This window comes from Cibotium barometz, chromosome 64 (genome assembly GCF_041138505.1).
Source record: "Cibotium barometz isolate CiBa-2024 chromosome 64, ASM4113850v1, whole genome shotgun sequence".
Taxonomy (NCBI): domain Eukaryota; kingdom Viridiplantae; phylum Streptophyta; class Polypodiopsida; order Cyatheales; family Cibotiaceae; genus Cibotium; species Cibotium barometz.
In genome coordinates, this window is record NC_141109.1 from 24,381,811 (window position 1) to 24,407,591 (window position 25,781).

A 25,781-nucleotide genomic window follows, 5' to 3' on the forward strand; every position below is an offset into this window, starting at 1 on the left:
GTGAGCCTCTAACCAAGCAAATTGATTCTAGAGTTTTCCAGATCAGTTTGGTCAATTTTTGACCATTTTTGGGTCAGGTTCAGCTTACTTTTTGGATCTAGTTTTGAAATAGGAGAGATGAAAATATCTCATTTTATTGATTAAAAATTAGGGGTAATGATGAGAAAAAGACGCCTACTTCATGAGGGGAGATCCCTACACTAAGGTGTTAAAATTGAGTTTTTTAATTCTTTTCTTTGGTCCTTAGTCCACTCTTCATCTTATGTGAGCATTTACTCATTTTTGGGGAGGGTTTTATTTTATTCTTCAATTTATCTCCTCCCTACATTTGGATTAATCTTATTGGTCCATAGAAACCTAAATTGGACCATAATCCAAAAATCTGGACCCTTAGGCTAAGGTCCTTTATACCTATTTATAATTAATTCCAATTGCACATTGGAAAGTTCTTTTTGAATTTTTGTTTCAGCGAAAATTATTTTAGACACTAGGAGGATTTTTATATCCAAAAATATCTCAATTTTGAATTACCTCCCTCTAGACATTTTCTCTCTCCAGGCCAAAACAGGGTAAAACAGGATCTTTCTTTTATTTCAATAATTATAAGATCAGAAGGGGAAAGGTTCTTACACCTGCACACCTCAAAAGCTGGAGGGAGGAATCTTACAAAGAAATTGAATAACAAAGGGCTAAGAAGGCTGGCAGATTGCTGGGATTGGTCAGTGGAATGGAAAGAATTTGAGCAGCTAGAAGAGGAGTTTGGACTTTCTTCAAGGGAAGGGAAATTGGTTAGGCAAATACTAGATGAGGTACAGAAGGGTTGGATATACACAACTTTTGATGAGGTACAGAAGAGTTGGATATACACAACTTTTGATGAGGTACAGAAGGGTTGGATATACACAACTTTTGATGAATTCTGCTGGGTTAAAGATTAGGTCTGGTATAATGGTGTAAAATTGGATAAATGAAACAGGAAAGTACATGGGACCTTGGGGGGCCATGCCAATAGAAAAATACAGATGCAAGAGATCACTGGATTGCGTCCCAATTGCCTCCCCCTCCAAGCGTGTGCCAAAAGCATCCCTGCTTGAGTATTTTTATAGATTTTATTCCATAAAAAATAGGTTACATGGCTATTTTAGCCCAAGCTTACTCTACAAGCTTTCTTTTTACAAAAATAGCTCAAACACCACATACTAAGTGTAAATAATCAAAACTCTTCTAGCATATGTGCTAGAAATATAGCAGCGCCATGCACGAGTGTGCATAAATAATTTGTACAAACATTTGGCACGTAGCCAACAAAAATAACTCATAAAATAACCTTGTGCACATTCGCACATTCCATAAAGCTGATTTTTGCACACATTAAATCAAGCATATTTTTTTACAATTATTATGCATAAAAAATATGATAAAATATATACATGTAACAATAAAGGGCCAACCAGAGACTTGTACAAGGAGTTAAGGAAAAGTGAGGTGAATGTAGATTATTGTAACAAAATTTGTGGGGGGGCTGGATCTTAGGAAGATGGGTAGCCCTTGATGGGACTGCTGACTTGATCTTCAACATAATCAGGTTGTGCTGCTTGTGGGAGATATGGAATACCAGAAATTGCATAGTTTTTCATAAAGAAACCATTCTTGGGGTAGATGTGATAGAGTTGATGTATAAATGTATATACATGTGTTGGTATGTGTCTTATGTGAACAAGCTGAATAAGGATGAGATGGCACAGCTAATTCAGGCCCTGCAAATTAGCATAGCTTGACCTTTATATCAACTAGGGAGACTCTCACGCATACTAGGTAAACCTAACAGGTTCTTTTTATGTTTCAGGGTTATACAAGGCTGGATGTGAAAACAAAACCATTGAAGTTTGTGCCAAAAACAAAGAGGTGGTATCTAACAGAGAAGCAAACTGCCTACACCTATGTTGCATTTATTGAAAACCCTGTGGGAACAAGGCAAGTAGTAAAAGTGTGGACAGAAGGTGATGTATTGGAGAGACAACCTCCCAAAGAGTGCACAACTGAAGCTATGATTGAAGCATGTATACGATCAGGATATCAAATTTCTTGGGAGTAGTCCTCTTTTGTGTTGGAAGATGAAAGGTGGAATTTAATATGTAGTCTACTTAACAAGGATTTGTAAAGGGGGGCAAGGGTAAACCACTGGTTGTAAAGTTTGTCTGGAAATATATATATATATATATAACTATTGTTCAAAGGATTAGTCTATTGACCAGGAAAAGGCCCCTCTCGAAATGCATTAAAGGTTTTGGTTCCTAAGGCAAGGAAGGGACTAATTGCATGGGGGAGGATACGTACCACCCAGTCTCTTTTATTGCACTACTTTTCCACACAACACTCGTGCTTGCAGAGAAGATCTTTTCCGCACTTCATAAATAGCTGCAGCAAACCCTTTCATTTCAATTTGAGACACACACACACACACACACACACATGGGTGAACAAAGAAAACCCACTTTTGTGCTGTTCGGGGCTTCCATGACAGAATGGTCAATCCTGCCTGGTGGATGGGGCTCTGGCCTCGCCAATGTATATAAAGACAAGGTATTAAATTACTCAATCCTTCTCGAGGTATTTTTGAAATTTCCTGATCGCCCATTTCGTCTTTTTATCAAATCTGTAATGGGCGATTTCTCCTAAAAAAAAAAAAAAAAGGAATTTCCGTTCTCATCCAATCTGTTACCAGGTGAAGCACAGTTATTATTATTGTTATTACTGTTTTTGGAAATATGTGCTGGGTCAAATTGAATTCCCATCTTCGGGTTTTGCCCTCAGGCAAACATCATAGTGAGGGGCTTCACAGGATGGAATACAAGGCGTGCTTTAACTGTTCTAGAGGAGCTCTTTCCCAAGGTTTATCCCTACTCTTGTTGAATTTTAATCTGAAGGTGATTATAGTTTGGTCCCCCTTCTGTTTTTATTTTTCTTTTGTTTGACAATTTGACTTGTCAAAATCTATCACTTGCTATTACAAAGATATGTACACATTTGGTTTAATCAATTCACAAAGTTGTTTTAACCAATTTATACAGTATTGCAATGCCCAAAACCCTCCTTTTTTTTTTCTCTTTTTTTCTTTTTCCTGGAGAAGAGACTTCTATTAAGTATGAAAAAATATACAAAAGGGAGATTTCAAACCAAAGTAGGTGGAGATCCTCCTTTGAAGCAAGCCTTAGTATGTTTACACACTTGTATGCCCTTGGTGCTGGTGGTTGGGCAAGGTTTCCGGGTCAGGGTGGTCTCAACTTAATGTCAATTGTCCAAAGGCCCTCAGTCTTGAGAATGATTATTAGCAATTTATTTAGTTTTCTCACAAACAGTTGCCAGCTAGACATAGGGTTTTTACAGAGATGTCCACCACCAATCAGACAGGCTGGCATTGGAGAAGAAAGATGCCCCATCTATGAGGGGCAGCAGGCAGGTGAAATCTCCTTATCGGGCGTGAGTTGGGTGTGATATCCCCTTACACAAAGCTTCAATGAGTATACGCTTAATAATTCTCACATACTTATGCTACAATAGTTCAAGCATATAAATTAGATGTCCTGTACTCATTTGTAAGGTGAAGCATATATTTTGATGGCATGGATATGGATGTATCCATAGCTAGGGTAAGATTTGAGGGACGGTTTATTCAGCCATCTTTTGACAAAGAGTTTTTGGCTTTAAGATGGGAATTCAGTTTAGCTTCATGTGGGTAGTTATTTTTGGATAGTTAGTTTAACTTTACTATCGTCAGCATGGTGAAGATGGGCTGTTGTGCTAGGTATTTTTTCCTTGAGGTGCACTAGGTTCACTAGTGATGCTTTTGGAATGTGCAGATTTGGGTTTTGTAGAGTAGAGATCCCTTTATAGACCTAGATTTATGTTTATCTTACAGAGTTGGAACGGTACTAGGTTTTAGTACTAGAGATGGTACCCAAGGGAGGCATGATATGCAAATGTGTGATATACATAGCATTGATAGTATGACCTATACTTGATTTTCCAAACACCTTTGGCTCATGTACGTACTTTAGTCCATGATTATAGCAAATTTTGGATGGAATTTGTTGTGTTCTTGCATGTTGTAGTGCTAGCAGGTTTTCTTAGGGTGCATTTTGGAAGCACCTTTGTTTCATCTCGGTCGAGATGAGAGAGGCTATCACTTATTGCCTGAGGGGTTCTTGGATTGAACTTGATTATCCGGCAATTTTATCTTCTGGATGGAGCTTGAGTTTCTTTTAGTGTGCAGATACAAAGATGAAGCTGGGCATTATGGTTGGTTCCTTGGGAGAGATTAGCAACTTCATATGGGATTTATGGTTTCTTTCGAGAAACGAAACTATTTTGGGTAAAAGGTAGCATTCACTGAGACTACCTCCCGAGTTTTGAACTCAGGTTCATAGGGTTTACATGTGGTAGCATAATCAAGATCTGGCCAACCTTATGTAGGTATGATTTGGGCTAGTGAGTCACTATAGAGATAGTTCTACTTGAGGTAGGATTGTCGGATGGGTGTTCTACACTTAATGACCTCATGATCTCTATTTGGGGTAGATTTCCACAGATGAGTGTTATATATTTATGGTAGCCCTAGAATTATGGGAGGAAGTAAGTGGGTATATCGTATAGGGTAGATTCATGTGGTGGGCTAACCTGAAAGTCAATATCCTTCAGGTGGGAGTTTGGTTGTGTCAAAGCAAGATTGGGAAGGAATTGATCACTCTTGACTTAATTTTATGTCTAAAGGGGGTCTTGTATGGAGTGTATCTTGCTGGTATGGGATGCTAGAATCCGCTACATGCAGGGTTTCTGGATACATCTATATTCCTATTTGGTTTTGCTGATATTGAAATCAGTAGCTTCTCGAATGTATTTTTTCTCTCGAGAAGGTTCAGTTTGTATTTCGAAAGAGATTGCTAGCAACCTTAGGGAATCTTTCGGAAGACTTGCAAGCTGAGGAGTGATGGATTGTAAGACGTATATGGGGTATGTTCTAGTGGTATGGGATGCTAGGATGTATCACATGTGTAGGATTACAAGGTTCCGTCGAGGCAGATGTTTTAGCTTCTGAAGGGATGATTATCCAGAACTCAGGATTGTTGGATGCCTAGTTCATGGGGTGAGAGCACTATTGATATGGTAGATGTCCAGTTCATCAGCCACACCTTTGACGTGACACATTTACGGTTTATGGGCCATGCACAGATGTCCAGATTATCAGCTTTTATGGCTATTATCCAGAATTGTGTAGCGAGGTATTGTCTGGTGGGATTATACTAGTTTGACCCCTTTCCAATAGAGAGTGTTGATGTTGGTAAATTTTGCTTGTATCTTGATTACCTTGACACGGTAGTCTGAGTTGGGACTTAAAGTCTGGATACATCAAGTAGTGACATAGGTTCCTACTCATGATTGTTCTCACTCTGTCAGGCAACAAAGAGGATACATCAGTTCTGGTGGAACATTGCAAATGTTGAGCGTTGAGAGATCATTTGATTGGTCAGGATCTACCTATGATCATACTGACCAGGTTATGTTTGGTATGGGTGTCAACCCAAGTTTCTCTTGAGAATCTGAAACCGGCCTTCAGAAATCTGGCAGGCGGTGAAACAAACACTCGCACACAAAACACTTCATCACCCATGGGGACCTGGAAAAGGAAACAAAAAGGGGGAGCTAGAATGCTCCTGCAAATAGTACATGGACAGCGATTGGCCCCAAAACGCAATGGCGCCCCTTGCGGTATTTCTTTACTTGATCAAAATTTGAGTACATATTACAACTCGTAGAATCTTCTACCAATAGGATCCCTCCAAGCTTTCACCCAGGACTTCCAAATAAGAACTCTCGTTATTACAGCAAAGCATTCCATAGAGAAGGCACACTTGGACAACACCTCCCTGCTTGAAAAGGTCTTCTCCATCATGGATCCCACAAACCCTTTCCCAAACAGCAGTAGGGCTGTACCAAACCACATGTCCTTCCCTATAGTCACAACTTGCATGTAACCTCAAGAAAACTACAACCTGTTCACATGAATCTAGAGACATGCTTTCCACATGAAACCAAAGACCTGTATCCGATAAACCAAAGACATGTATCCCATAAACCCTAGGCCCGTTTCCTCGATACCAAAGTCCTGTTTCCTCTCGAAAACCAATGTCTTGTTTCCATGACAGATATACCATCCAAGCACGTTTGCCAAAAACCCAGTGAGAGAAAGATAGAGGACGTGTCTTAGAAAGAGAGCACTTCAAACCAGCCAGATACACAGGAACTCAAGACAAAGAGAAGAAGTGCTGCGCTCACTAGCACGAATAGGACCACAGCCCGTCTCTTCCATGAGCCCATCCACGTGTCCCCGAAGGCTCAGCCTCATGCCTACGTTCTTAGCCAAATAGCTCAGCTGTCACATGATGAAAACTTTCCGCAAAATACAATGCTTTCTTCCTGTTTCCAAATTGTTCCATAAGCCAAGCAGCTCTCAGCCATCAACAAGAAGTTCACATGTCCTCTTTCTTGCTCAGCGGTTGCTTCAAGAGCCACGCCTCAACCTCTCACACACGAGTCCCTATAGTTTCCACTATCTCTTGATCTGGCTGACATTCATACTGACGATGGAGTAGCACATAGAGCGAACTTGAGCGCTGAACATAACCGAGCCAGCGAAGAGCAAAAGTCATAAGTGTCGTCATGCCAAAGTGAAACCTTGTCAATGTGGTGGCGAAACTGAAGCCATGGACAGCCATGAGCTGCTTGTTGACCATGATGATACCCACGGAAGTGCTTACGTTAAACATCCATGTCGCCACATCCAGAGCGGCCTTGCGATCAGCTTTGCTGTTGCCCGGGGCCATCGCCACACACAGGTAGAGAGAGACAGATTTGGAAAAGCACAGCCTCACGCGAGCCACATCTCGCCGCCTCAATCACAGCCTTCGTGCCGTCCAACTTGCCTCCTGTCCTGTAGCCCAACAGTTGCGAAGAGAGAGAGAGAGAGAGAGAGAGAGAGAGAGAGAGAGAGAGAGAGAGAGAGAGAGAAAAGCACCTGTTGCTGCCAGTCCAGCCCGCATACATCCAAGCAAGAGAGAGAGAGAGAGAGAGAGAGTCAGCCTGTGATCACCATGGTGATGCGCCACACCACACCACACCACGTCCTTTGGAATCCTGCCACCCTTCGCCTTTTATAAAGAAGCGATTCAGTTCGCTTTCCAGAAAGCAAGATTTATAGCAAAAACAGATTTATAGCAAAAATGCTTCCAAATAATATTATTTTTAAGCTTTCAAAGGTTATTAAACCTTATAAACTTTAAAATCCCTTTTGTCCCCTTTCACACTTGGGCTGGCCACCATATATGGGTTTCATTTTTATATCCAAACTGATGCTTGTTCACACTGTCCATCCCGTGCCCGTGCCCGTGCCCACCTGCTTGTTGTTGAGAGGGAAAAACACAGGGTCGTAACAAAATCAGAACTTGAAGATGTAGTTCTAGGTGTATTCTTGGAAAGAATTGACTTGTTGTACAGCTAATTCCACAGCTGTGCATGTGACAGAGAATATGGTATAGTAGGAGAGTTATATCATGGGTGTTCTAGCTTGGATACGGTCTTGATAGGAACACTTATAGAGGTCATTTATGACAAGAGTGTTTAGATATTTGATAGTTCTGTGGTTCAAAAGAGGGAAGGTATTTTTTTAACTATCCCCTAGGTATGAGGAATTACCAATCTTGATAGAATAGGTAATTTGATTGGCTATGACAATTGTCTCTGTGATGTCAGATTATCCAATTCCTCAGGATTTGGATTGAGGGATTGTTGTGTTTCTCGGGACTCTGGTTCGAGTTGATCTATTTTTAGTTCCACTAAGATACTTGTAGGAACAATGACTGCAGATTTAGTCGGTTCCCATAACAGAGTTATGAGTGGAAAGTGCATGAATGGTGAACAGATTATGGAGTCAGTTGTCAAATGGAGTTTGAATTTCCCATAGGTTTTCAAATTTTCTTTCTTAGTAGGATTTTGTTTCCAAGAGTGGAAATGTCTGAGGAGGGGAAGTATGTTACATACCTCGGGATTAGTAGCCTAATCTTGTAGGGTTAGGGGCTTGGGATTAGGAGAGAGTAGGCTAATACGGGTGGCTAAGGTTATTATTAATAAATCCATGTGTAGTGGCTATTTATAATAAGATAGTTATTTATAGCAGGAGTGGACAATATATAAGTAAAACATGGGTTATTGTTGTTATAACCTCACTATTGGTCAAAGTTCGACCAAGACTCTCTGGCTATGCATGTAGTAGATCATAGGTCGGTATTGTGAAGGACTAGCATGGATTCATGGGAGTCGGACTTGTACTAATCACTCGTGTTTTGCGTTTAGGAGCTCCATGTAACAGACTGAGAATTGGTCGATTCAATACCTCTATGATGTCCACCGTGTAGGATGCTAGGCCTTCCATTGCCTGGAGCCAATCAAGAAGTTCTGACTCACCACCATGGAGGACAAGGTCTTCTTTAGATGTGGGCCAAGGTGTGGTTGTTTGAGGGGTTGGAAAAGAGGCTGTGGTACCACGGATCCCTTGGTCTAGGCCGTCTTCCGATTTCAGCGCATGTGATCCACGCTCTTAGGGAATCCACAAACGGTCAGAGCCCAGTCATGTAGTACTCCTATAGTTTTGAGCCACGGGCGTCTAATTAGTAATGAGTAAGTCTCAGGCAACTGGATCACCACAAAGTCAAGCAAGAGTGGGACTCCCTGGATCACTACGGCGATTCCTTCAACTAGGCCTATGGGGGTCATCCCCCGGTGGTCGGCCATCCGGACACGGAAATTGGCTAGTCTCGTTACTTGGAGATCCACTGCAGGGAGTGTGATTTCTGGCATTAGGTTTACCCCAGAGCCACCATCAACAATTTCCCCAAAAAGAGGGGTGCCATTAATCTCCAGAGATAGGCGGGATCCGGTAGGATTGATACCCATGCAACTTGTAGGAAGTGGGGACCCATCACTATGGAACTACCCACCCTAGAATTCGGTGCTTACCATCAAGCTGCTCCAAGAGTGCACTGAGGTGTTGCCGGACATTGGCGCTTAATTGTAGAAGTTCAAAGGGGTTCACTGCCATCTTGCTCTCTTTTAGTAGATCTTCCACGGAGAAGGGTGGAAGTTGTGGTTTGGATTGCAAGGGAGAGGTAGGTGGCTTGTTTGATACAGAGGAAAGGTTGAAGGCTTGCGAGAAGGATGGGTCTATGACTCTATGGGAAAGTGGGAGATTGGTATCATTGTGCTCATCCCCTGGATTGGCTAGTTCTTTTGGCATGGTCCTGTTCTAGGAATGAGTGACCACTGTGGCTGTGTTGGATCCACTCGAATGATTGGTATGGGTGTGGGGGAACACCAAGGGTGGAGGATGAAGGGTTGTGTACAATAGAGCAAGTGGACATTGGGGCTCCTATTGAGACCAAGTGGGTGGCTGGACCTGTTTGGAAGGTAAGTTGATTGAAGTGGATGCCCGTTGTTCTGGGGCAATCTCGGGTGTAATTATTCTTAGATTTTGGGCAGTTCCTGTAGGGTGGTGCACCTTTGGGAATGGGGGCATCGACTTTGGTAGTGGCCATACTCCCCACATGTGTTAACAGTGGATGAGGCGACCACAAGGTGGGGGAGGGTGAGCCGGATGGTCCATAGTGGCTGGTGTGCAAGAGGGGGGTTGGGAATGAGTGGTGGAAGGTAGGTCACCCGAGGAGTAGGTTGGCAAAAGGGGGAGAGGGAGGGGGGGGGGTGGGTGACAATGTGGAAGGTTGGTGGGGCAGCGAGAGAAGCAGTGGCATAGTGGGTAGGGTTAGGAGTTGTTGAGGCGGGGTTTGGAGAGGCGTGCATTTTCTAGTTGGGACGTTATCTCCGGGAACTCCAACAAGGTGGTTGGCTTCGGCCGACTGAATCTTCTGCTGCATGGTCCGAGGCAAGGCTTGTGTCACCCATTGAAGCACCATGAAATCGCCAAGGTAATCCGGTAGGCGAACATCATTGTGGTCTGTGTCATGAGTTTTGAGTTTTGTGGTCCACGTCAATAGTTGCAATTTCCCTACCTCTTGGAGAAGGCAGTGAAGGTGTGGAGGAAGGTTTCCCTCAAGGTGGCGCAGTTCACAAAGTGGTTTTGTTAAGAACTGGCCAGCTAAACCATTTGTTTGTAGCCTTCCAAAGTGGACGGGAAAAATACCAAGAAGGCATCCTCCCGGTCAAGACCTCGGCTCTTGCACATAGAAATGAACCGCCGGATGTGGTCATCTACTTCTTCAGCGGTGGATCCTTTGAAGGTGGAAAGCTTGACATTTACCCAGCCCAACACTGTGGAAAGGGGTTCCAGGCCAGGAGGGTTGGTTGGGCCTCCAACATTGTTACTAAAGGTGGGATTACCAAGATTGGCAGCCATGGGGAAGGGTGGAAGGGGATCCCTAGGAGGTACGTAATTAAACCTATATCAGTTATTGTAAAGCCCCTCATGCTGCATGACCTGCGATTAAGCCATAATACCAACAAAGGAGACAAATAAGAAATAGGTCCCCAAACAGCCCCGTAAGGGTAACTCAAAGCGCACGTCAGATCAACAAATCCATGACCGCGAAGGATTGTGGCTAGCGGCTCACCACCCAGCAGCCATAGGCTCCGTTTAGGAGCCACTCACCGAGCCCGAGGTCCGAACTGCCATGAGTCAGATAGCCACGACCTGGTGTCCCATACCACCAGACTACTTGCGTGTTTGTAGCATACTCTGGCCTAGAGGTCCTGCACGTCGGGGTAGGCCTCTCCCTGCCGCGTGGCTACCTCCTTGTTCTACTATTGACCCCTATAGTCACTTATATATCAAGGGACCTGCTAATACCGTGACTTGCTATTATGTCTCTTACATTATTAGTAAGTTGCCAACTTGCCATACCTAGCCCATAGGTTACTATCTTGACTCAAGGTCAATTCACACCTCAGCTAGCACCTTGACTGAGCGTGGTCATTCAGGCACACTCTACTAAACCCTGACCTAGGGCTTAGGTGTACGCCGAAACCCCGAGCTAACTAACCCTACCTAGTTCAGGACGTAACATTATCCCCCTCTTCTTTTAGATTCGCGTCCTTGTGAATCCATAAAAGAAGAGAATTGTCATAAGCAAACCCCGTTTTCCACAATCCTCCGTGGCCACCATACAAGTACTTTCCTTTGTTTGATGTAAACCATCCAAGAATTTATCTTGCAAACACTACTACTAGGGTTTGGAAATCCAAATAAGGTAACATGCTTACCGATGGTGAAAAGTAAAGAGCCCCACCAAGACAACTTCAGCTTAGGCCATTGTATTATTCAGCTACTAAGCTAAATAATCTAGACCAATGGTTGTTAGTAGTCACAAGCTGACCCTAGCTACAAGGTTAATGGTGTCTTATTTACATCCAACACCGTGTACTTTTTTGAAGTGAGAGAATGGTTGAAGGTGTAACGACACAGGCACCCAAAATGTACCAATTCTAGATTGAATACACTTGCAAATGAATAAGAAATCTCACTGAAGATAAGACAGCCTCGCTCAACACATCACTAGGGCTGGAACGGGCTGATCCCCCCTGATTTCTATTGACATCGACTCTTGCCATCCCCCCAGAGTGGCTAGCCCTGATACCGGACCCTCCTCCCCTGCAGTGGTTGGGAGTGTTCACCAAGCATGATATACCCCCGGCAATTCAGGGTTCGGATGCTAGCTCTGCCTTACTCACCTTTTCTATTGGGCTTCATGGCAGATTGGAGAGAGCAAAGACTCCCTTAGAGGATTTCAAGGGATGCACCTTGCAGAGGGGGAGGGTGATTGATATTCACACACATGAATGGCACATCGACCCTCCACCGGCCAAGGTGGTTAGAGAGAGACTTTGGCGGTTACGGATTTGGGAGGGCTAGCCTCTCACAAGTCTCCAATGGGACCTGGGAGAGTAGACATGGCAAGATCCAGAGGACAGTGAGGAGATGCCTGGCACCTCCTTTTTTGCTTACACTACATGGCTGGGTCACAAGATCCAAATGTCAAAGGTAGTGGACACTCCAGCACAACAGCAAGACATTGGTGGTCCCAAGGCCTCCGCCACACACTCTCCCAGATTTTTGGAAGTGGTAGTGGGATAGTTTTCGAACACGCAAGATTACCCTTTTCATGTGGCAAGTGGTACATATAGGAGCTTGGCAGTTGGCACGTGGTTGGCCATTGGGGGTAGACCAGAATTATGTCCGAGATGTGGCCATCCCCAGGAGTCTCAGTGTCATTGTCTTTGGGATTTCCCGAAGGTCAACAGGTTTGGCAGAGGATCCTACGTATTTTCACTATGGATCGGGCCCCCACCTATATTATTACGTGGGGCAGAGTTGCTTGGGTCACTGAGGCCACAGTTGTCACGCCATATAAGGAGGAAGGTGAGGGACTAGCCCTTCAGGTCTCTCACCTTCGCATTTCTACAGTGCCAGTCCTAGCTCCACCCACAGGTCATTGGTCACCAGGTTCTTGTCACAGATGGGAGATTTATAGCAATATAGCTGTGCGGCACATATGGAGAGCTCGATGCAACGAAGCCATTGAAGGCACCCTCACTCCGCGAGTGGAGTCCAACCTTCTCCTCCTAGAGGGGCCAACCAGAGGAGGAGCATTCTCCCCTTTTATGCATCTTGACTCTCGTTTCACATTTAAGGACGAGTTTGTATATGTAGCGACTGTGGCAGTTTTCTCGATAACTAATAGAAGAATCTTTTTTTCCGAAAAAAGAAAAGAACTTGCAATCTTCAACATAGCGGTACTACATATGTGTTATACTGCAATTGTATATGGAGCAGTCACACGAACATACATCCAACAACAACTTGGAGATCTCAAATTCTTTGCATAAGCTATTCTGTAATCAAATTTTTGTTGTAACTTTGCATTGAACCAGAAATTGGGCATACACAGTCAAAATCGACACTTTCACAAAGTGCCTGCTGAAATTTGCAGAGCCAAAATGGGTCTTGAAATACGTCCGAATTGCACCGAACGCACAAAATTCCAGTTACTCTAGTTAATTCCACACAATAGTGTCTTCTTTCTTCACCCAGGAGAACACTTGAAACAGTCTTTTGCATTTTTTTCTATTTGCTTTAGTGTTTTTTCTATTCTTTACGCTTTTCTTTGCTCGCTTTTGTCTTCACGCTTTTATTTGTCCCAATTATAATAAGCTAACGCTCAACCATAATGTGTGAATTGTCCAAGGTTTCCGAGTGTCTAAAATAATGGTAAATGTGAAATTAGTTACTCACACGAGAGGCCCAATTAATAAATTGGCTGGCCTTATAGTAAAACTTGTCCACCCTTTTAACAAAGATGTGAACACGCACAAATAACTTGTTTTTTATCTGTTTTTCACATAACTGTCCTTCCGGTCAATCCAAGGACCTATTAGGCACACGCCCCGCATAATCCAAAGCTTGAGTCCTATTCTCGGGTGCTCATGGATCCCATTTTTGGATAATCTCCCATTCCCAAAGCTTGTCCAAAAGCCCATAAATCCTCATCAATCTGTAACATAGTGATAAATGTTGGTGAATCCTGTAAATTCCAGAAATGGTGACAGTGCCCGCACCAATTTTGCCACGAAAAATACTAGCACCAGACAAGTGACAGTTAGCTAACACTACTTTCTCCATACTGGACTTCCCGACAATTCTCAAACTTATGAATCCTGGAATGCAAAGCAGAAGGATCAGCTTACCGTCATGCTTATTGAATGCGAATGTCCATGTGGCATCTAAGTGCGGGATGCATATGACACTGACACAAGTTGCCCGTAAGTTGCGAAGAACATGCAAATGTAAGTTGTAACCACTATGGGAAAGCATGAAAAAAGAAAAAATAAAGTGATTGTGCTTTTGGTGAGGGTATTTTTTAAGAAATGAATGCCATGACCTTATATCCCATTCAGAAATGCACGATATGCAGCTCACATTGATGGACCTGAATTCATGAGTTTGTGCATCACTATAAGAGTTCTCATTTTATATACCATGAGGAGTGGATATGAAGATACTATCATGGGCCATACGCCATGCTCTATGGCAGAGCTTTCTTGAATTTTGTCCTGAATTTCTCTAAGAGCGTACACAATGCCTCACTTGATACTTTGTAGTAGCTGGTTACAAAAAGAAGGATTACTCTTATCACATGAAGGAAATTGGCCCTTTAAATCTGCCATGCTGTGTTGCTATACCTGAGCCCTATGCTTTGTCTTTCGGAGCCATTGAATTTGAGAAAGCTAAGGATATCATCAAAGGACAATGAAAAAGGGAAATTACAGTCTGTTGGGATCTTTAAAAAGCCTTATCCCCCCTTTATGACCCTTATCAAATAAGACAAGGAGAGAGTCACATGATCTTTACTTAATGGATTGACATTTGAAGTTGAGGTTGTAATGATTTTGTAAAGGATTTCATCTCAATAATCTAATTTATTTAGCTTTTCCAGGACTCCTCAACACATCCAGCGCTTGTTGCTGTATTTTTTGGTGCAAATGATGCACGGCTACCATATCCAAGTGGTATGGCGCTGCACGTTCCCTTGAACGAGTACAAAGACAACCTTCGGCACATTGCCACGTACTTAAAGGTGGTAAATCATTTTGCAATTAGTTCATATGACCCCCCCTCCCCCACACAAACACACACATGTGCGCATGGGTGTATCCAAAGCTTCTGAATGCATAGCAATAACATGTACACTGTATCGTCATTAGATTAGCCATTCTTTCAAGCCTATGATGAAAACTCACTTTGATTCGCACCATTTTGTGTTTATCGTGAGGGATTATATTTCATTTTATCTGGACAAAGTCAATACTTTTTATAGGGACTTTCAAAGGAGACTCGTGTTATTTTGGTGACAGCCCCACCGATAGATGAAGAACGACGCTTGCAACATAACAGGTATTTGAACATAGACCAGTTATGCATGTCCGTTTAGAGATTTTTTTCAATATTATGTACTGCCAGCAGTAGGTCCCCACCCCCCCTGCCAAGGAGCCTTATTATGATGTTCTTTTGAGACTGCTGCCATCTTGAGTATAATGGTGGCCCTGTGTGGTCTGATACGTGAAAGTGTAAGAGAAAGAGCTGGTTTACCACTCGGACTTGGGTATGACTAAGTCATGTGGGTTGTGATACTAATGATGCTCCATAGTGCAAGCCCACTGCCATCATCCTTCTGATGCACATGTTTCTTTTGCACATGCAATGGAGTCAAGAAGGAATACTTTGCCAATGGGAATTTCGCCCACCAGCTAGCTGAGTACTAATTATGGGAATCATTTGGTCCTCTAGATTTGGATGGGACTACCCGATTGGTGATAGAGTTCTTGATCGAACAGACAAGATTGCTGGAGAGTACGCAGAGGCCTGTGTTGCAGTTGCTAAAGAGGTAGATGTGGAAGTGGTCAACCTTTGGATTGCCATACACAGGGAAGAGAACTGGCAGGGGTGCATGACAAGGTTAGCATGTGTTTTTTGCATCTCAAATTGCTCAGAATACATTATGTTCACCTTTGGCTAAAATTCTTTCACAATATTTTGATAGCTTGTTTTGAAGCAAAACAATTCTTTTGGTGTTTTCTAGCGCTTCAGGAGAGTTTTGTGAGCTGTTACCATCTGCCTAAGTAAACTGCAGGCTGTTGGGGTGCTGATGAAACTCTTGAGTCATCCATCATGGCACAAAAACTTTCTCCCATACCTCTCTCCTCGCTTAACAATTGAGAGAAACCATCCCCTCTATCGATCTACTGGTGTCTTCACCACCACGACCTCCTCTTTGTGTGTGTCTGGGTCCATAGGTGACTGCAAAATGTGGCGCAATTCATGATGCATGCTAAGTTCAAGAAGCCCACCCTCTTCCGAAAAACCCTCTCTATGTGTTCACATCCCTCCACAAATGATTACTCGTTTTAGTGCCTGGCACCTGCTAGCGCTGAAGGAGGTGAAGTGAAGTTGATCTATTGTCCTAGAGAAGACAATCTAGCAGTGAAGTAGATGCAGGAAAATCTGAGGATTAAGTCACATCTCCTTTTTGAATTATTCAACCACTTTGGACTTAGGGTATATCCTCATTGGTTGTATCTACTTATGGGCCTCATTTATACTTGGGGGAGCATACTAGCTCAGATTACTGTGGTGAAATCTAGTACTTCTAGTGAGAACTCAAAGTTAGGGTTGGGTCTAGGGTTTCATGTTTATGATATGACATTGTATCTTTTCATTATTACGAAGATAAAAGCTTTGTGATTTGCTACGGTTTTATTTTAGCCAATCATTTTTTTGGACCGAGAATCATAGTTTTTTTTTTTCCGAGAAAAGATCCTTTCATTAGTTATATAAAAAACGCCCGTAGGGCTACAAAAGAGATCTCTCCTGCTCCTAACAGAGAGAAGAGCAGTGAATACATCATGGCAGCCCGGGAGACTCTCCCTAGGTGCTGCAAAATACAAGCATCAGCCTAAAGGACTGTAGAGCCAAACAGGTGGCCTGTAGTGCCAACGGGGGGATCCCGTGTGTAGGGTGTAGAAAGGGCCACATCGCCAAGTGGTATGAAAGGCCTGGCGCCGTAAAATCGCCTCATCCGAGTCTCCCCGGATGCGGTCATACTGTCCTCGCAGGGTGTGGATCAACTCCTGCCAAATCCCCCGAACAGTCTCTGCTGGTGGCTCTAATCTCCCCTCAAAGGCCGTAAAGCACCGGGCCCTCCAGGTGAACCAGATGGTGAGGCTGCTGAGGAGCTCCCATCGTAAATCCCTCTCCTGTGTCCAGCTGGCGGACGAGAAATCCGGTGCCGGAACCAGGCGAGGCTGGCCCCTAATAAATCTGATGGCCTGACTGCCCTGCTCCATCTCATAGCCCATAGCAGGCCCTGACGAAGTCGACCAAGCAGCGGCACCCCACGTAAACATACCCTCTGGAGAGAGGGGGGCCAGAATACGCAGCATCCGCAGCCAAATCTGCTGTGCCTGAGGGCAGTCCCAAAGGCAATGTCTCTGTGTCTCCATAGGGTGGCCGCATCTGACGCAGGCCGCCGGAAGACCGCTGTAAACAAGCCAAGTGCCAACTGCTGAGCCCCTGTGGGCGACCAGCCACTGAAAAGCCGAGATCCTGCGGGCCTGTCGACTAGCCCAGAGCCGAGCCCAGAAATCCTCCAGGAACTCCTGTGATAGTCCCTGCAATCGCCAATGCCCCGCTGCCGCTGGAGTAACCGTCCTCCTCGCCGTCAAAATATGCCGTCCCAGCCGAACACTGTACTGGAAAAATGTGATCTCTGTGGCCTCAAGGGATGCATAAGGATCATGCCACTCGTACTCTCCGAGGTCCCACTGTTGCCGGGCCAAGGGGCGCGCTGCATATGCCCATATACGCCAATCCGGGAGCACGTCAGCAGGGTCGGGGTCAATATGCCACTTCCGAGAAGCGGCAGCCACTACCCGAATCCTCTGAAAGGTGCACTCTGCAACCAAAGGCGACTCCACCTCCACTCTCTGGAGTCGGCCCTCATCCTGAATCTCATAATAGAGGCATCTGCCATCCTCAGTGCTAGCTCTGACAGCAATCAGGATCTCCAACTGTGTGAAGGCACCCATCCACCGTGGGGCCACTGGCTCGAGAGGTGTGAACCACTCCTCTGTAAGTGCCTCCTGAATATCATCCCTCATAATCAACCCCCCTCTGAAGTGACTCAGCCTCTCCACCTGGGTCTCCTCTGGTAGACTGCAGAAAGCCTGCCAGTCTCCAAAACTACGAGCTGGGCCTGCCGCTAAAGGTCCCCAGGCTAGACGAGGCCGAGAACCCAGCATATGACCCTGCTCTGTACGAACCGCTGGGCTCCAGATGAGCGGTTGCCTGGCCCGCTCCTCAACACAAGACGGAGGCCGCTGAGAGAGCCCCGGTCTCAGCAGCTCCCAAGCTCTCAGGATACTCAAAGCAAATCTGTCCTCCCATCCTCTACTGAGGCCTGTCCTCCTCATCTCTATGAATATCCAGCGAATCTCTGGTGCCCAAGTACCCCCTGCAGGAGGCGCCCGGGCCTGCAGTCGCTGCAAGAGGAGCTCTTTCCAAGGCTCAGCGCCTGGAAGCAACCCCCGAACAATAAGCTTCCCCAATAAGGCTCTACTCTGATCGACTGGATCTATAATTCCCAAACCGCCCTGAGCCAGCGGAAGTGTAATAACTGCCCATGCAACCTTTGCCCGAGCTGGCTGACCGTCCCGCCCAGACCACAGAAAGTTCCTGATCAGCCTCTGTACCTGGCTGATGCAAGAGCTCGAGAAAATCCAGCAAGACGTAATGTACCACATAGTCGCTAACAGCACCTGATTTGCCACCACCACCCTTCCAGCCAAGGATAGTCGAGCTGTACTCCAATACAATAGCTTCTTCCGAATGCTCAGAAGAAGCGGGGCAATCTGCTGCTCAGGTGACAAATCGAGGCCAATCTGGCATCCCAAATACCGCACTGCTGTGCCGGGAGGAATCCATCTAAAACCGGGGTCCGGACTCCATGCCGGAGTGGGAGCACTACTGATCCAAAAGGCCACTGTCTTGCGCCAATTGATCAATGCTCCCGAAGCTGCACTAAAAACCTGGAGCGACTGCTCTGCCCGAATAAGATTGGCCTCTTGGCCATGCAAAAATAAGCCCGTGTCGTCTGCAAACTCAGCATCAAGCAAATCCTCCCCCCGGACTGGGAGCTGAAGTCCTCTCAAACCAACCTCCTCTGCCGTCAAATACATACTCATAGCCTCCGCAAAGAAGAGAAAAAGGAAAGGGGCGAGAGGACACCCCTGACGGACTGATCTGGTCAGCTCAAAACTCGGCCCCCGACCTCCTGCAATCAGCACCTGGCTGCGAGCTGTGGAATACAAAGCTGCCACCCCTCTGATCCATCCTGGCTCAAAGCCCAGGCGTAGCATAGTGCCCTCTAAGAATCCCCAATCAACTCTATCGTATGCCTTCTCAAAATCGAGAAGCATCACGACCAAGTCCTCGCCAAGAAACCTAGCTCGGGCCGTCGCCTCCCAGAAAGTAAAGATGTTGTCAAGGATACTGCGCTCCTTGACAAATCCTGTCTGAGTAGCATGAATCAACTCCCCCAGGAAGGGCTGGATCCTCAAACTCAAGGCCTTTGCCAAGACCTTGTATACAGTATTGAGGATCGTAATAGGCCTCCAATGCCGAATGTCATCCGATACTCCCTCCCCCTTGGGGATAAGATAGATCAAGCCCTCTGAAAAGCTCTGCGGCATCACCCCAGTGTCCAAAACATGCTGAAAGCCCCTGCGGAGGCCTGGCCCCAAAAGGTCCCAATAGCGCATAAAAAAGGCCGGCGTCAATCCGTCCTCCCCTGGGCAACTATGTCGCGGCAGGACCCTCAAGGCCTCGGCAAGCTCAATCTCTGACAGAGGCGCACCTAGAACTGTGCGCATATGGTCTGTGACCCTCCTCTGCACATGGGCCCACACAGTCTGTCTGCATACATCTCGATCCTCAGTGGCTGGCTCCGCTGAAAGCAAGTCACGATAAAAGGCAGTGGCAATGGCTCTGATCTCCCCGAGCTCAGTAGCTATCGATCCATCCGGTCTACCAAGCTGGCGAACCCCTGCTCGCGCATGACGGGGTCCAGTGATCTCAAAAAATTCCCCAGTCACTCTATCACCAAGCTGCGTCCACTGAGAGGCCTGACGACGATAGTAAAACTCATGTCTCTGCTCCTCTGCCTCTCTAACCTCCTGGCGTGCCTGGCTCAGCTGGGACGCCACCCACTCACATGCAGGCTGCTGCTCCTGAAGGCGCTGTAGCGAAGCAAGGCTGCGTCTCAGCCTTTGCTCCCGCTCGCGAATCTCTCCCAGTCGTGTCAAAGCTGCAGCGTGTAGAAAAGAGCTAAGATCAATGAGTCCCTGGGCACACTGGCCCGCTGCATCCTGGTCAGAGCACTGACTATCATGCCAGATCCTCTCAATGTCCTCAGCGAGACTGGGGTCTGCAAGTACCCTCTCTGGGATCCTCAACTGCAAGCTGGGCTCCCGTGTCCCCTCCTCCAAAGTCAGTATAACTGGCGCATGATCTGAAAATGAGGTGCCAGCAAGAATGCCGACGGAGCCCCCTCGCTCCCCCAACCAATCGCCCACATAAAAGCGATCAATCCGAGATAGATTAGTCCCTCCCTGCCGGCGATCCGACCGAGAGAAACTAAGACTGTCCTGAGACCGGGAGAAAGCCCCATGCTGCCATGCATCAGTGATCCTCAGTGTCATACAAAACCGGTCCCAAGCTGCAAGCTCCGTGCCGTGCACTGTAACATGACTGCCTCCCACCCTATCTGCCGGGTCCTCAAGCATGTTGAAGTCTCCCCCAACACACCAATGTGCGGCCTCTGGCAATGCATCCGTAACCTGAGTCCAGAACTCTGCTCTGGCACTAGCATGATTGGGCGCATAGATGTTGAGCACACCCAATAGCTCATCATGCATCCTCAGAATGACATACTGTGCTCTACCAGGCACAATGATCCCTCGATCCACAATGGCCTGCCGCCATGCATCTGCAATAACCATGCATACTCCTCCCTGTCCACCCAAAGGACCAAACCCTGCAGACCAGAAAGTGTCCCATCTACCAGGCATCACCGAACCATATCTCCGGATCCTGCTCTCACCCAAGTGGTGCTCCTGCATCATCAGAATGTCAATGCTGCCACCAACCAGGCATCTCTGTAGCTCCTGCCTCAAGCAGCCTCGATAGCGTATAAAGTGTGCTCCGCCAAGGCCCTGTACATTCCATGAGATGATCCTCATGGATGTCCTACTGAGGTGGATGCTGTCTCAGCCGTACGGCGAGCCTTCGCAAGCGGCTTGGATGGAGAGTAGTCCCCATCCGAACGGCTGCGAGTCTGCCCACCCGGTGTACTGCAAGAATCCCGGATCAGGCGCCAGTGGCTGTGACCCATGGCGACTGCCTCCTGCTCTGACATAGTAACCTCGTGAATACTCACATATCCTGGGTCGCGTGCCAAATCTGCAACTATGCGCACGACCAAATGCCGAATCCCGGATGTATCCACACCCCCGGGATCCAAGACAAAATGAGCCAACTCCCAAAGTCGGCCTAGCACATCTGTAACCTCCAAATCGCTCATGTGATGAGAAAACTCAACTGCCTGAGTCTTCAACGTGCTGAGAGCGAGCTCTAGAGTCCACTCCCGGTCACAAGGTCCACATAGAGGGAACGAGAAGGCCACCGCTGAGTCTAGTGCCTCCTCTCCGCGGGCCGGAGGTATCACTACATGCACTCGGATGGGTGCTGGCTCATGGGGGCCCTCTGCTCCAAAAAGCCGTGTGAAGGTATAATCAAACGCCGCCGAGCGCTGTCGAATGCCGAGGCGACTCAGCCGACTGCGGATAGATGAAATCCGTGAGGCCCTAATCGGCATAGGTCTCCTCTGTGATGCTCGAGCGAGGTCAGTGCTCAGCGCCCTCCGGACTGCAGGTGAGGGAGCTGCCAGGACCTCCCGGGAAGGCGAGGCGGGCGGAGGGGGAGGAGGGGGAGGCGAGGGAGGAGGAGAGGGAGCCGCTGCCGAGACCGGAGCGGGGGCGGGAGGAGGCGATGGTGGAAGCGAGGCGGTGGGAGGGGATGGGTGTGGGGGAGGTGAAGGAGGGGGAGCTGGCATCTCCTGGTCCGACCGAGAATCATAGTTGCATGCAACTGAAATAGATAATGTCTTTTCAATGGAAATAGCTTGAAACTAGGAAACAGAAATGGCATATCATTAACCTTTTTTTTTTCCAAGTAAAATAGGGCTGATTATATTACGACAAAATCTCATACTCATACAAACACGTGCTAAAGCACCAAAAGGTACAAATTTATGCCAAAAAAACAAAACCTATACAAAATCTCAGGGAGAGAGATAAGAGATGTGGGAAGAGAGAGAGAGAGAGAGAGAGAGAGAGAGAGAGAGAGAGAGAGAGAGAGAGAGCTCGTCCTCAGCAGCGAAGCGTGTGTGTATGCAGTTGTTGCCCTTAGCAGATAGTCGCCATCAGCAGGCAGTCGTCACCCCCAGCAGATAGTCGCCATCAACAGATACGGGTTTCGTCTGCAAACAGAGCTGCTGTTTTAGGGTTTCGTCTGCAACAGAGCTGCTGATTTAGGGTTTTGTCTGCAACAGAACTGCTGTTTTAGGGTTTCGTCTGCAACATAGCTGTTGTTTTAGATATTCTAGGGTTTGCAAGTTAAGGGGCTACTGATTTAGGGTTTGCAGCTGCTGAATTAGGGTTCGTAGGTGCTGAATTAGGGTTTTCAGGTGCTGAATTAGGGTTTGAGAGAACGGGTTTTCTTTGCTTTTGTACATGGATTTGGATGACCCGGCTGCTGCTGTTGGTGGCATGGCTGCCAATAGCCTTAACATGGATCTTATTGAGGAGATGATCGAGAAGGATGTGGGTTATGCTTGAGATGCCTTGGAGCAACAAAAACGTCAAAGGCTTGATGTTGATGCAAGTCCGGTGAATGTTGGAGAGAATGCAGAGGAAAGTTCTCAGTTACCTTCTCCGGAGTTTGCACGTTTGCTGCAGATCACTGGTGAGCTTCTGCAAGAATATGTGAAGGCAAATAGCGTGCAAATGGCTACAGTAGATAATGGTGGTGTGGCTAATGTATGCATGGAGACTCCTTTGTTGCTACAACAGCTAGCAGATTTTCATGATCGTGCTGCTATCTTCTTCTTTACTGGACGTATTCCGTTGTTGCCTCGTCTTAGAGCATGGTTGGGCCGCTTGGTGTCGCTTGAGGCACTTGAGGAGATTTATGATGGTCCGAGAGGCTTTTATGAAATACTTTTTCGCACTTCGGAAGCCCGTAGGGCAGTCTTGGAGCAGGTGCCACTCTTTTTGGATGGGCAGTTGGTTCATGTGGTTCCGTGGAAGCCTATGGCAGAGTACCAAGATATGTTGCGCCAGGCTTGCCCAGTTTGGGTTGAAGTGAAACAATTCCCACCAATGTTTTGGTGTGTTTTACCAGGTCTCATGCGAGGTATCGGTGATGTCTTGGTGGTGCCTCGAATGACATCTAGAAACTGAAATCGTCTATGCATGTTGTGGGATACCGGGAGACCTAGGCCGACACATTTGCGTGTCAATATGGCTGGGCTGCAACCTTTAATGTATGAATTGAGGTGGGATACATTTGCTGGCCACTGTTTCAAATGTGGTGAGATGGGCCACTTTGTCTCCGAATGTCCTAAGAAAGAACAAGTTGTTGCTACCAAGGATATCGTTGATGGGCAGTTGCCCGTGGAAGATGAGCATGATGCTCCTTTACATGATGCCCAGCACATGGATGTACATGTGGATGCTCAGAATGAGGTTGAGCAGCCATGGGTGGAAGTACGTGGTAAAAAGACACGATTTGTTGCCCCGCGGGGGGGATTTCTCTGATGCTGTTTGGCGAGGGCCTTTGTGTACTCATCAGGGGCCCTTACATACATATGCTCGTCGCCCTTTGGGTTTAGGTGCCCAGCAACAGACCAGGATTAAGAGGCCGGGAGCTAATCTTTGATGCTTTTATCTAGGATGCTTATTTGGCTAGGAGGCTTTCTTATTAGTGTACAGGTTTGCATGGTCATGATCCTTTAGAGGATCTTTTGTGGGGGTTTTTTTGGGGCCATAGGTTCTGTGTGAGCCATGTGGCTGATGTATATTTTTACATATAATATAAAACACCATTTCACGAAAAAAAAAAAAAGATAAGAGATGTGGGATGTAAACCACTGTGGAGGAATGTACTTCCACCGTGGGGTGCCACCCTTCAAGTGGAAGAAAATCTGGTGATGACTCCAAGTCTCCAAGAAATGTTCTCTCCACAACTCACTAGACCGAGAGGAGAGAGTGTCATCAAATAGTCCGATTCACCACGAAGTGTGTGAATGGTGTTGGACCAAATATCTGCCAAAATTTGATGAGTGGGAGAAGATTCTCCTCCAAGAGTGTGGCGATATCTGGCCCTCCAAATGCACCAGCCAGTAATTGTGCCTATGATATTAAAGGTCTCTGAGCTATTCGATGATTCTTGAGAATGCAGAACATGACGAGGGATATCAAAAAAATGCATGTGAGTAAAGATCCCATGCTCGATGTGGAAAACTAAATCATTTGGAGCAGCCTCGTATCCAAGATGTCAGCCTACCAAATTTGGCTGCAACTAGCAAAATGCACCCCAGGTGCGGAGAAATCTGTCGGAGAAGCCGAGAAACATCTGAGAGGACTGGCAGGACCAAAGACAATGATGAGGAGTCTCCAGGATCCCATCTGAGCAAATTGAGCATGTGCCAGGAATGCCCATCTGCACTAACCAACTGCCCACCGGTAGGCCAGCATGTGCGAGCATCCACATAAAGTAAGTCGTCCTATGTGGTCTCCACGAATCCCAAATCTGCCTCCAAAATCTCTCCAAGAAAGTCCTGGAGAAATCCCCTCTGCATGCCAATGAGGGGCTCTAGAAGGGGTGTGTGTGGACTATCTGAGCAATGCACAATGCTCAATCTTGGTAGTGTACTGAAAGAAGGTAACCGGATCTTGGCCTTGACGTAATGGAGGCCAAAACGACTCACCTGGATCCCAATCTAAGTTTGCTAAAGGTCGGTTCTCCCACAGCCACAGTCTGTACTCACATAAACTGGAATCAATCAACACAGGGTCAATAAACCACCCCTTGCCGCGAGAGGCAACCACCCTAATCCGCTGCCATCTTAGAGTATCAATCTCTGAGACTGAAGGAGGATCAATCCTATGTAACTGGCCTTTGTCACCCACTCGGAAGTAAGAGGTGCCATAACCAGCAACTCCTTTGGTAACCATGAGAGGAACTCTTGTCGGTGAGAACTAGGCCTGCCAAAAGGGCTCGGAATCCTCCCCAAAGTGATGATCCAATCTGAACAGCCACTGTAAATGAATAGCCTCATCAATCTCGGTCCGTCGAGCATGCATGGAAGTGAGACCACCTCCAATGAGCTGGGCAAGATCAGGGTTGGATATGTCACTAAATGCAAACCTCCAAGTCCTTATAGTGAGCGAGCAGGACCTGCATCCCAGCGAGCCCAAGAGATGTAAGATCACTCACCAATCATGTGCCCAGAAGGGTCTCTGATGTGGGGATTCCATAGGATAGGCTGTCACTCAATCTCCTCTGTAAGAGTTGGCTCTGGGTGAATGAGGCACATAGTCACAAGAAACGTTTCTAGGTGGTGAAGTTTTTTTGGAAAGGTTTCGTCCATCACTAAAAAAACCGGAGGTTTCACACATGTACATGTACATGTATGTGTATGTGTGTGTGTGTGTATGTGTATGCATATGTAATATGTATATAGATAGAAATACATGTGTATTGTGAATCGTGATGAAAGGGAGGTGGTAGGAGAATAAGAAGGTAAAGGAGAGGAAGTGGGAGGAGGGAGGGAGGAGAAGAGGGGAAGGAAGGAGAGGAGAAGAAGACATGGTAGGAGGAGAAGAAGAGAAAAGGGGAGCAGGTGAAAAAAAGAAAGGAGAAGAAGTGGAAGAAGAAGATTGGAAGGAAGGAGAAGAAGAGGAGAAGAAGAGAAGACAACGGAGGATGGAAGAGGAGACAAGAAGGAAGAGAGGAGATGGAAGGTGAAGAGGAGGAGATGGAAGCAAAA

The 25,781-nt window shown here is 46.4% G+C and overlaps 1 protein-coding gene across 5 annotated transcripts in view; it reads left to right on the forward strand.

Annotated features, from left to right (window-relative positions):
• The first annotated feature begins 2,264 nt into the window (after window positions 1-2,264).
• The window catches only part of LOC147603449 (GDSL esterase/lipase WDL1-like), a 42,645-nt gene continuing 19,128 nt past the window's right edge, over window positions 2,265-25,781 (forward strand). The window contains exons 1-6 of one of the 5 annotated variants that reach the window (XM_086796673.1): window positions 2,268-2,583; window positions 2,815-2,892; window positions 14,544-14,693; window positions 14,934-15,010; window positions 15,404-15,571; window positions 15,696-16,353. In XM_086796673.1, coding sequence (XP_086652799.1) covers window positions 2,473-2,583; window positions 2,815-2,892; window positions 14,544-14,693; window positions 14,934-15,010; window positions 15,404-15,571; window positions 15,696-15,735 — 624 coding nt within the window. In that variant the 5' untranslated portion in view covers window positions 2,268-2,472 and the 3' untranslated portion in view covers window positions 15,736-16,353. Of the gene's footprint in view, window positions 2,584-2,814; window positions 2,893-14,543; window positions 14,694-14,933; window positions 15,011-15,403; window positions 15,572-15,695; window positions 16,354-25,781 lie in introns of those variants that run through there. The other 4 variants (XM_086796674.1, XM_086796671.1, XM_086796669.1 and 1 more) reach the window with 4 other exon arrangements.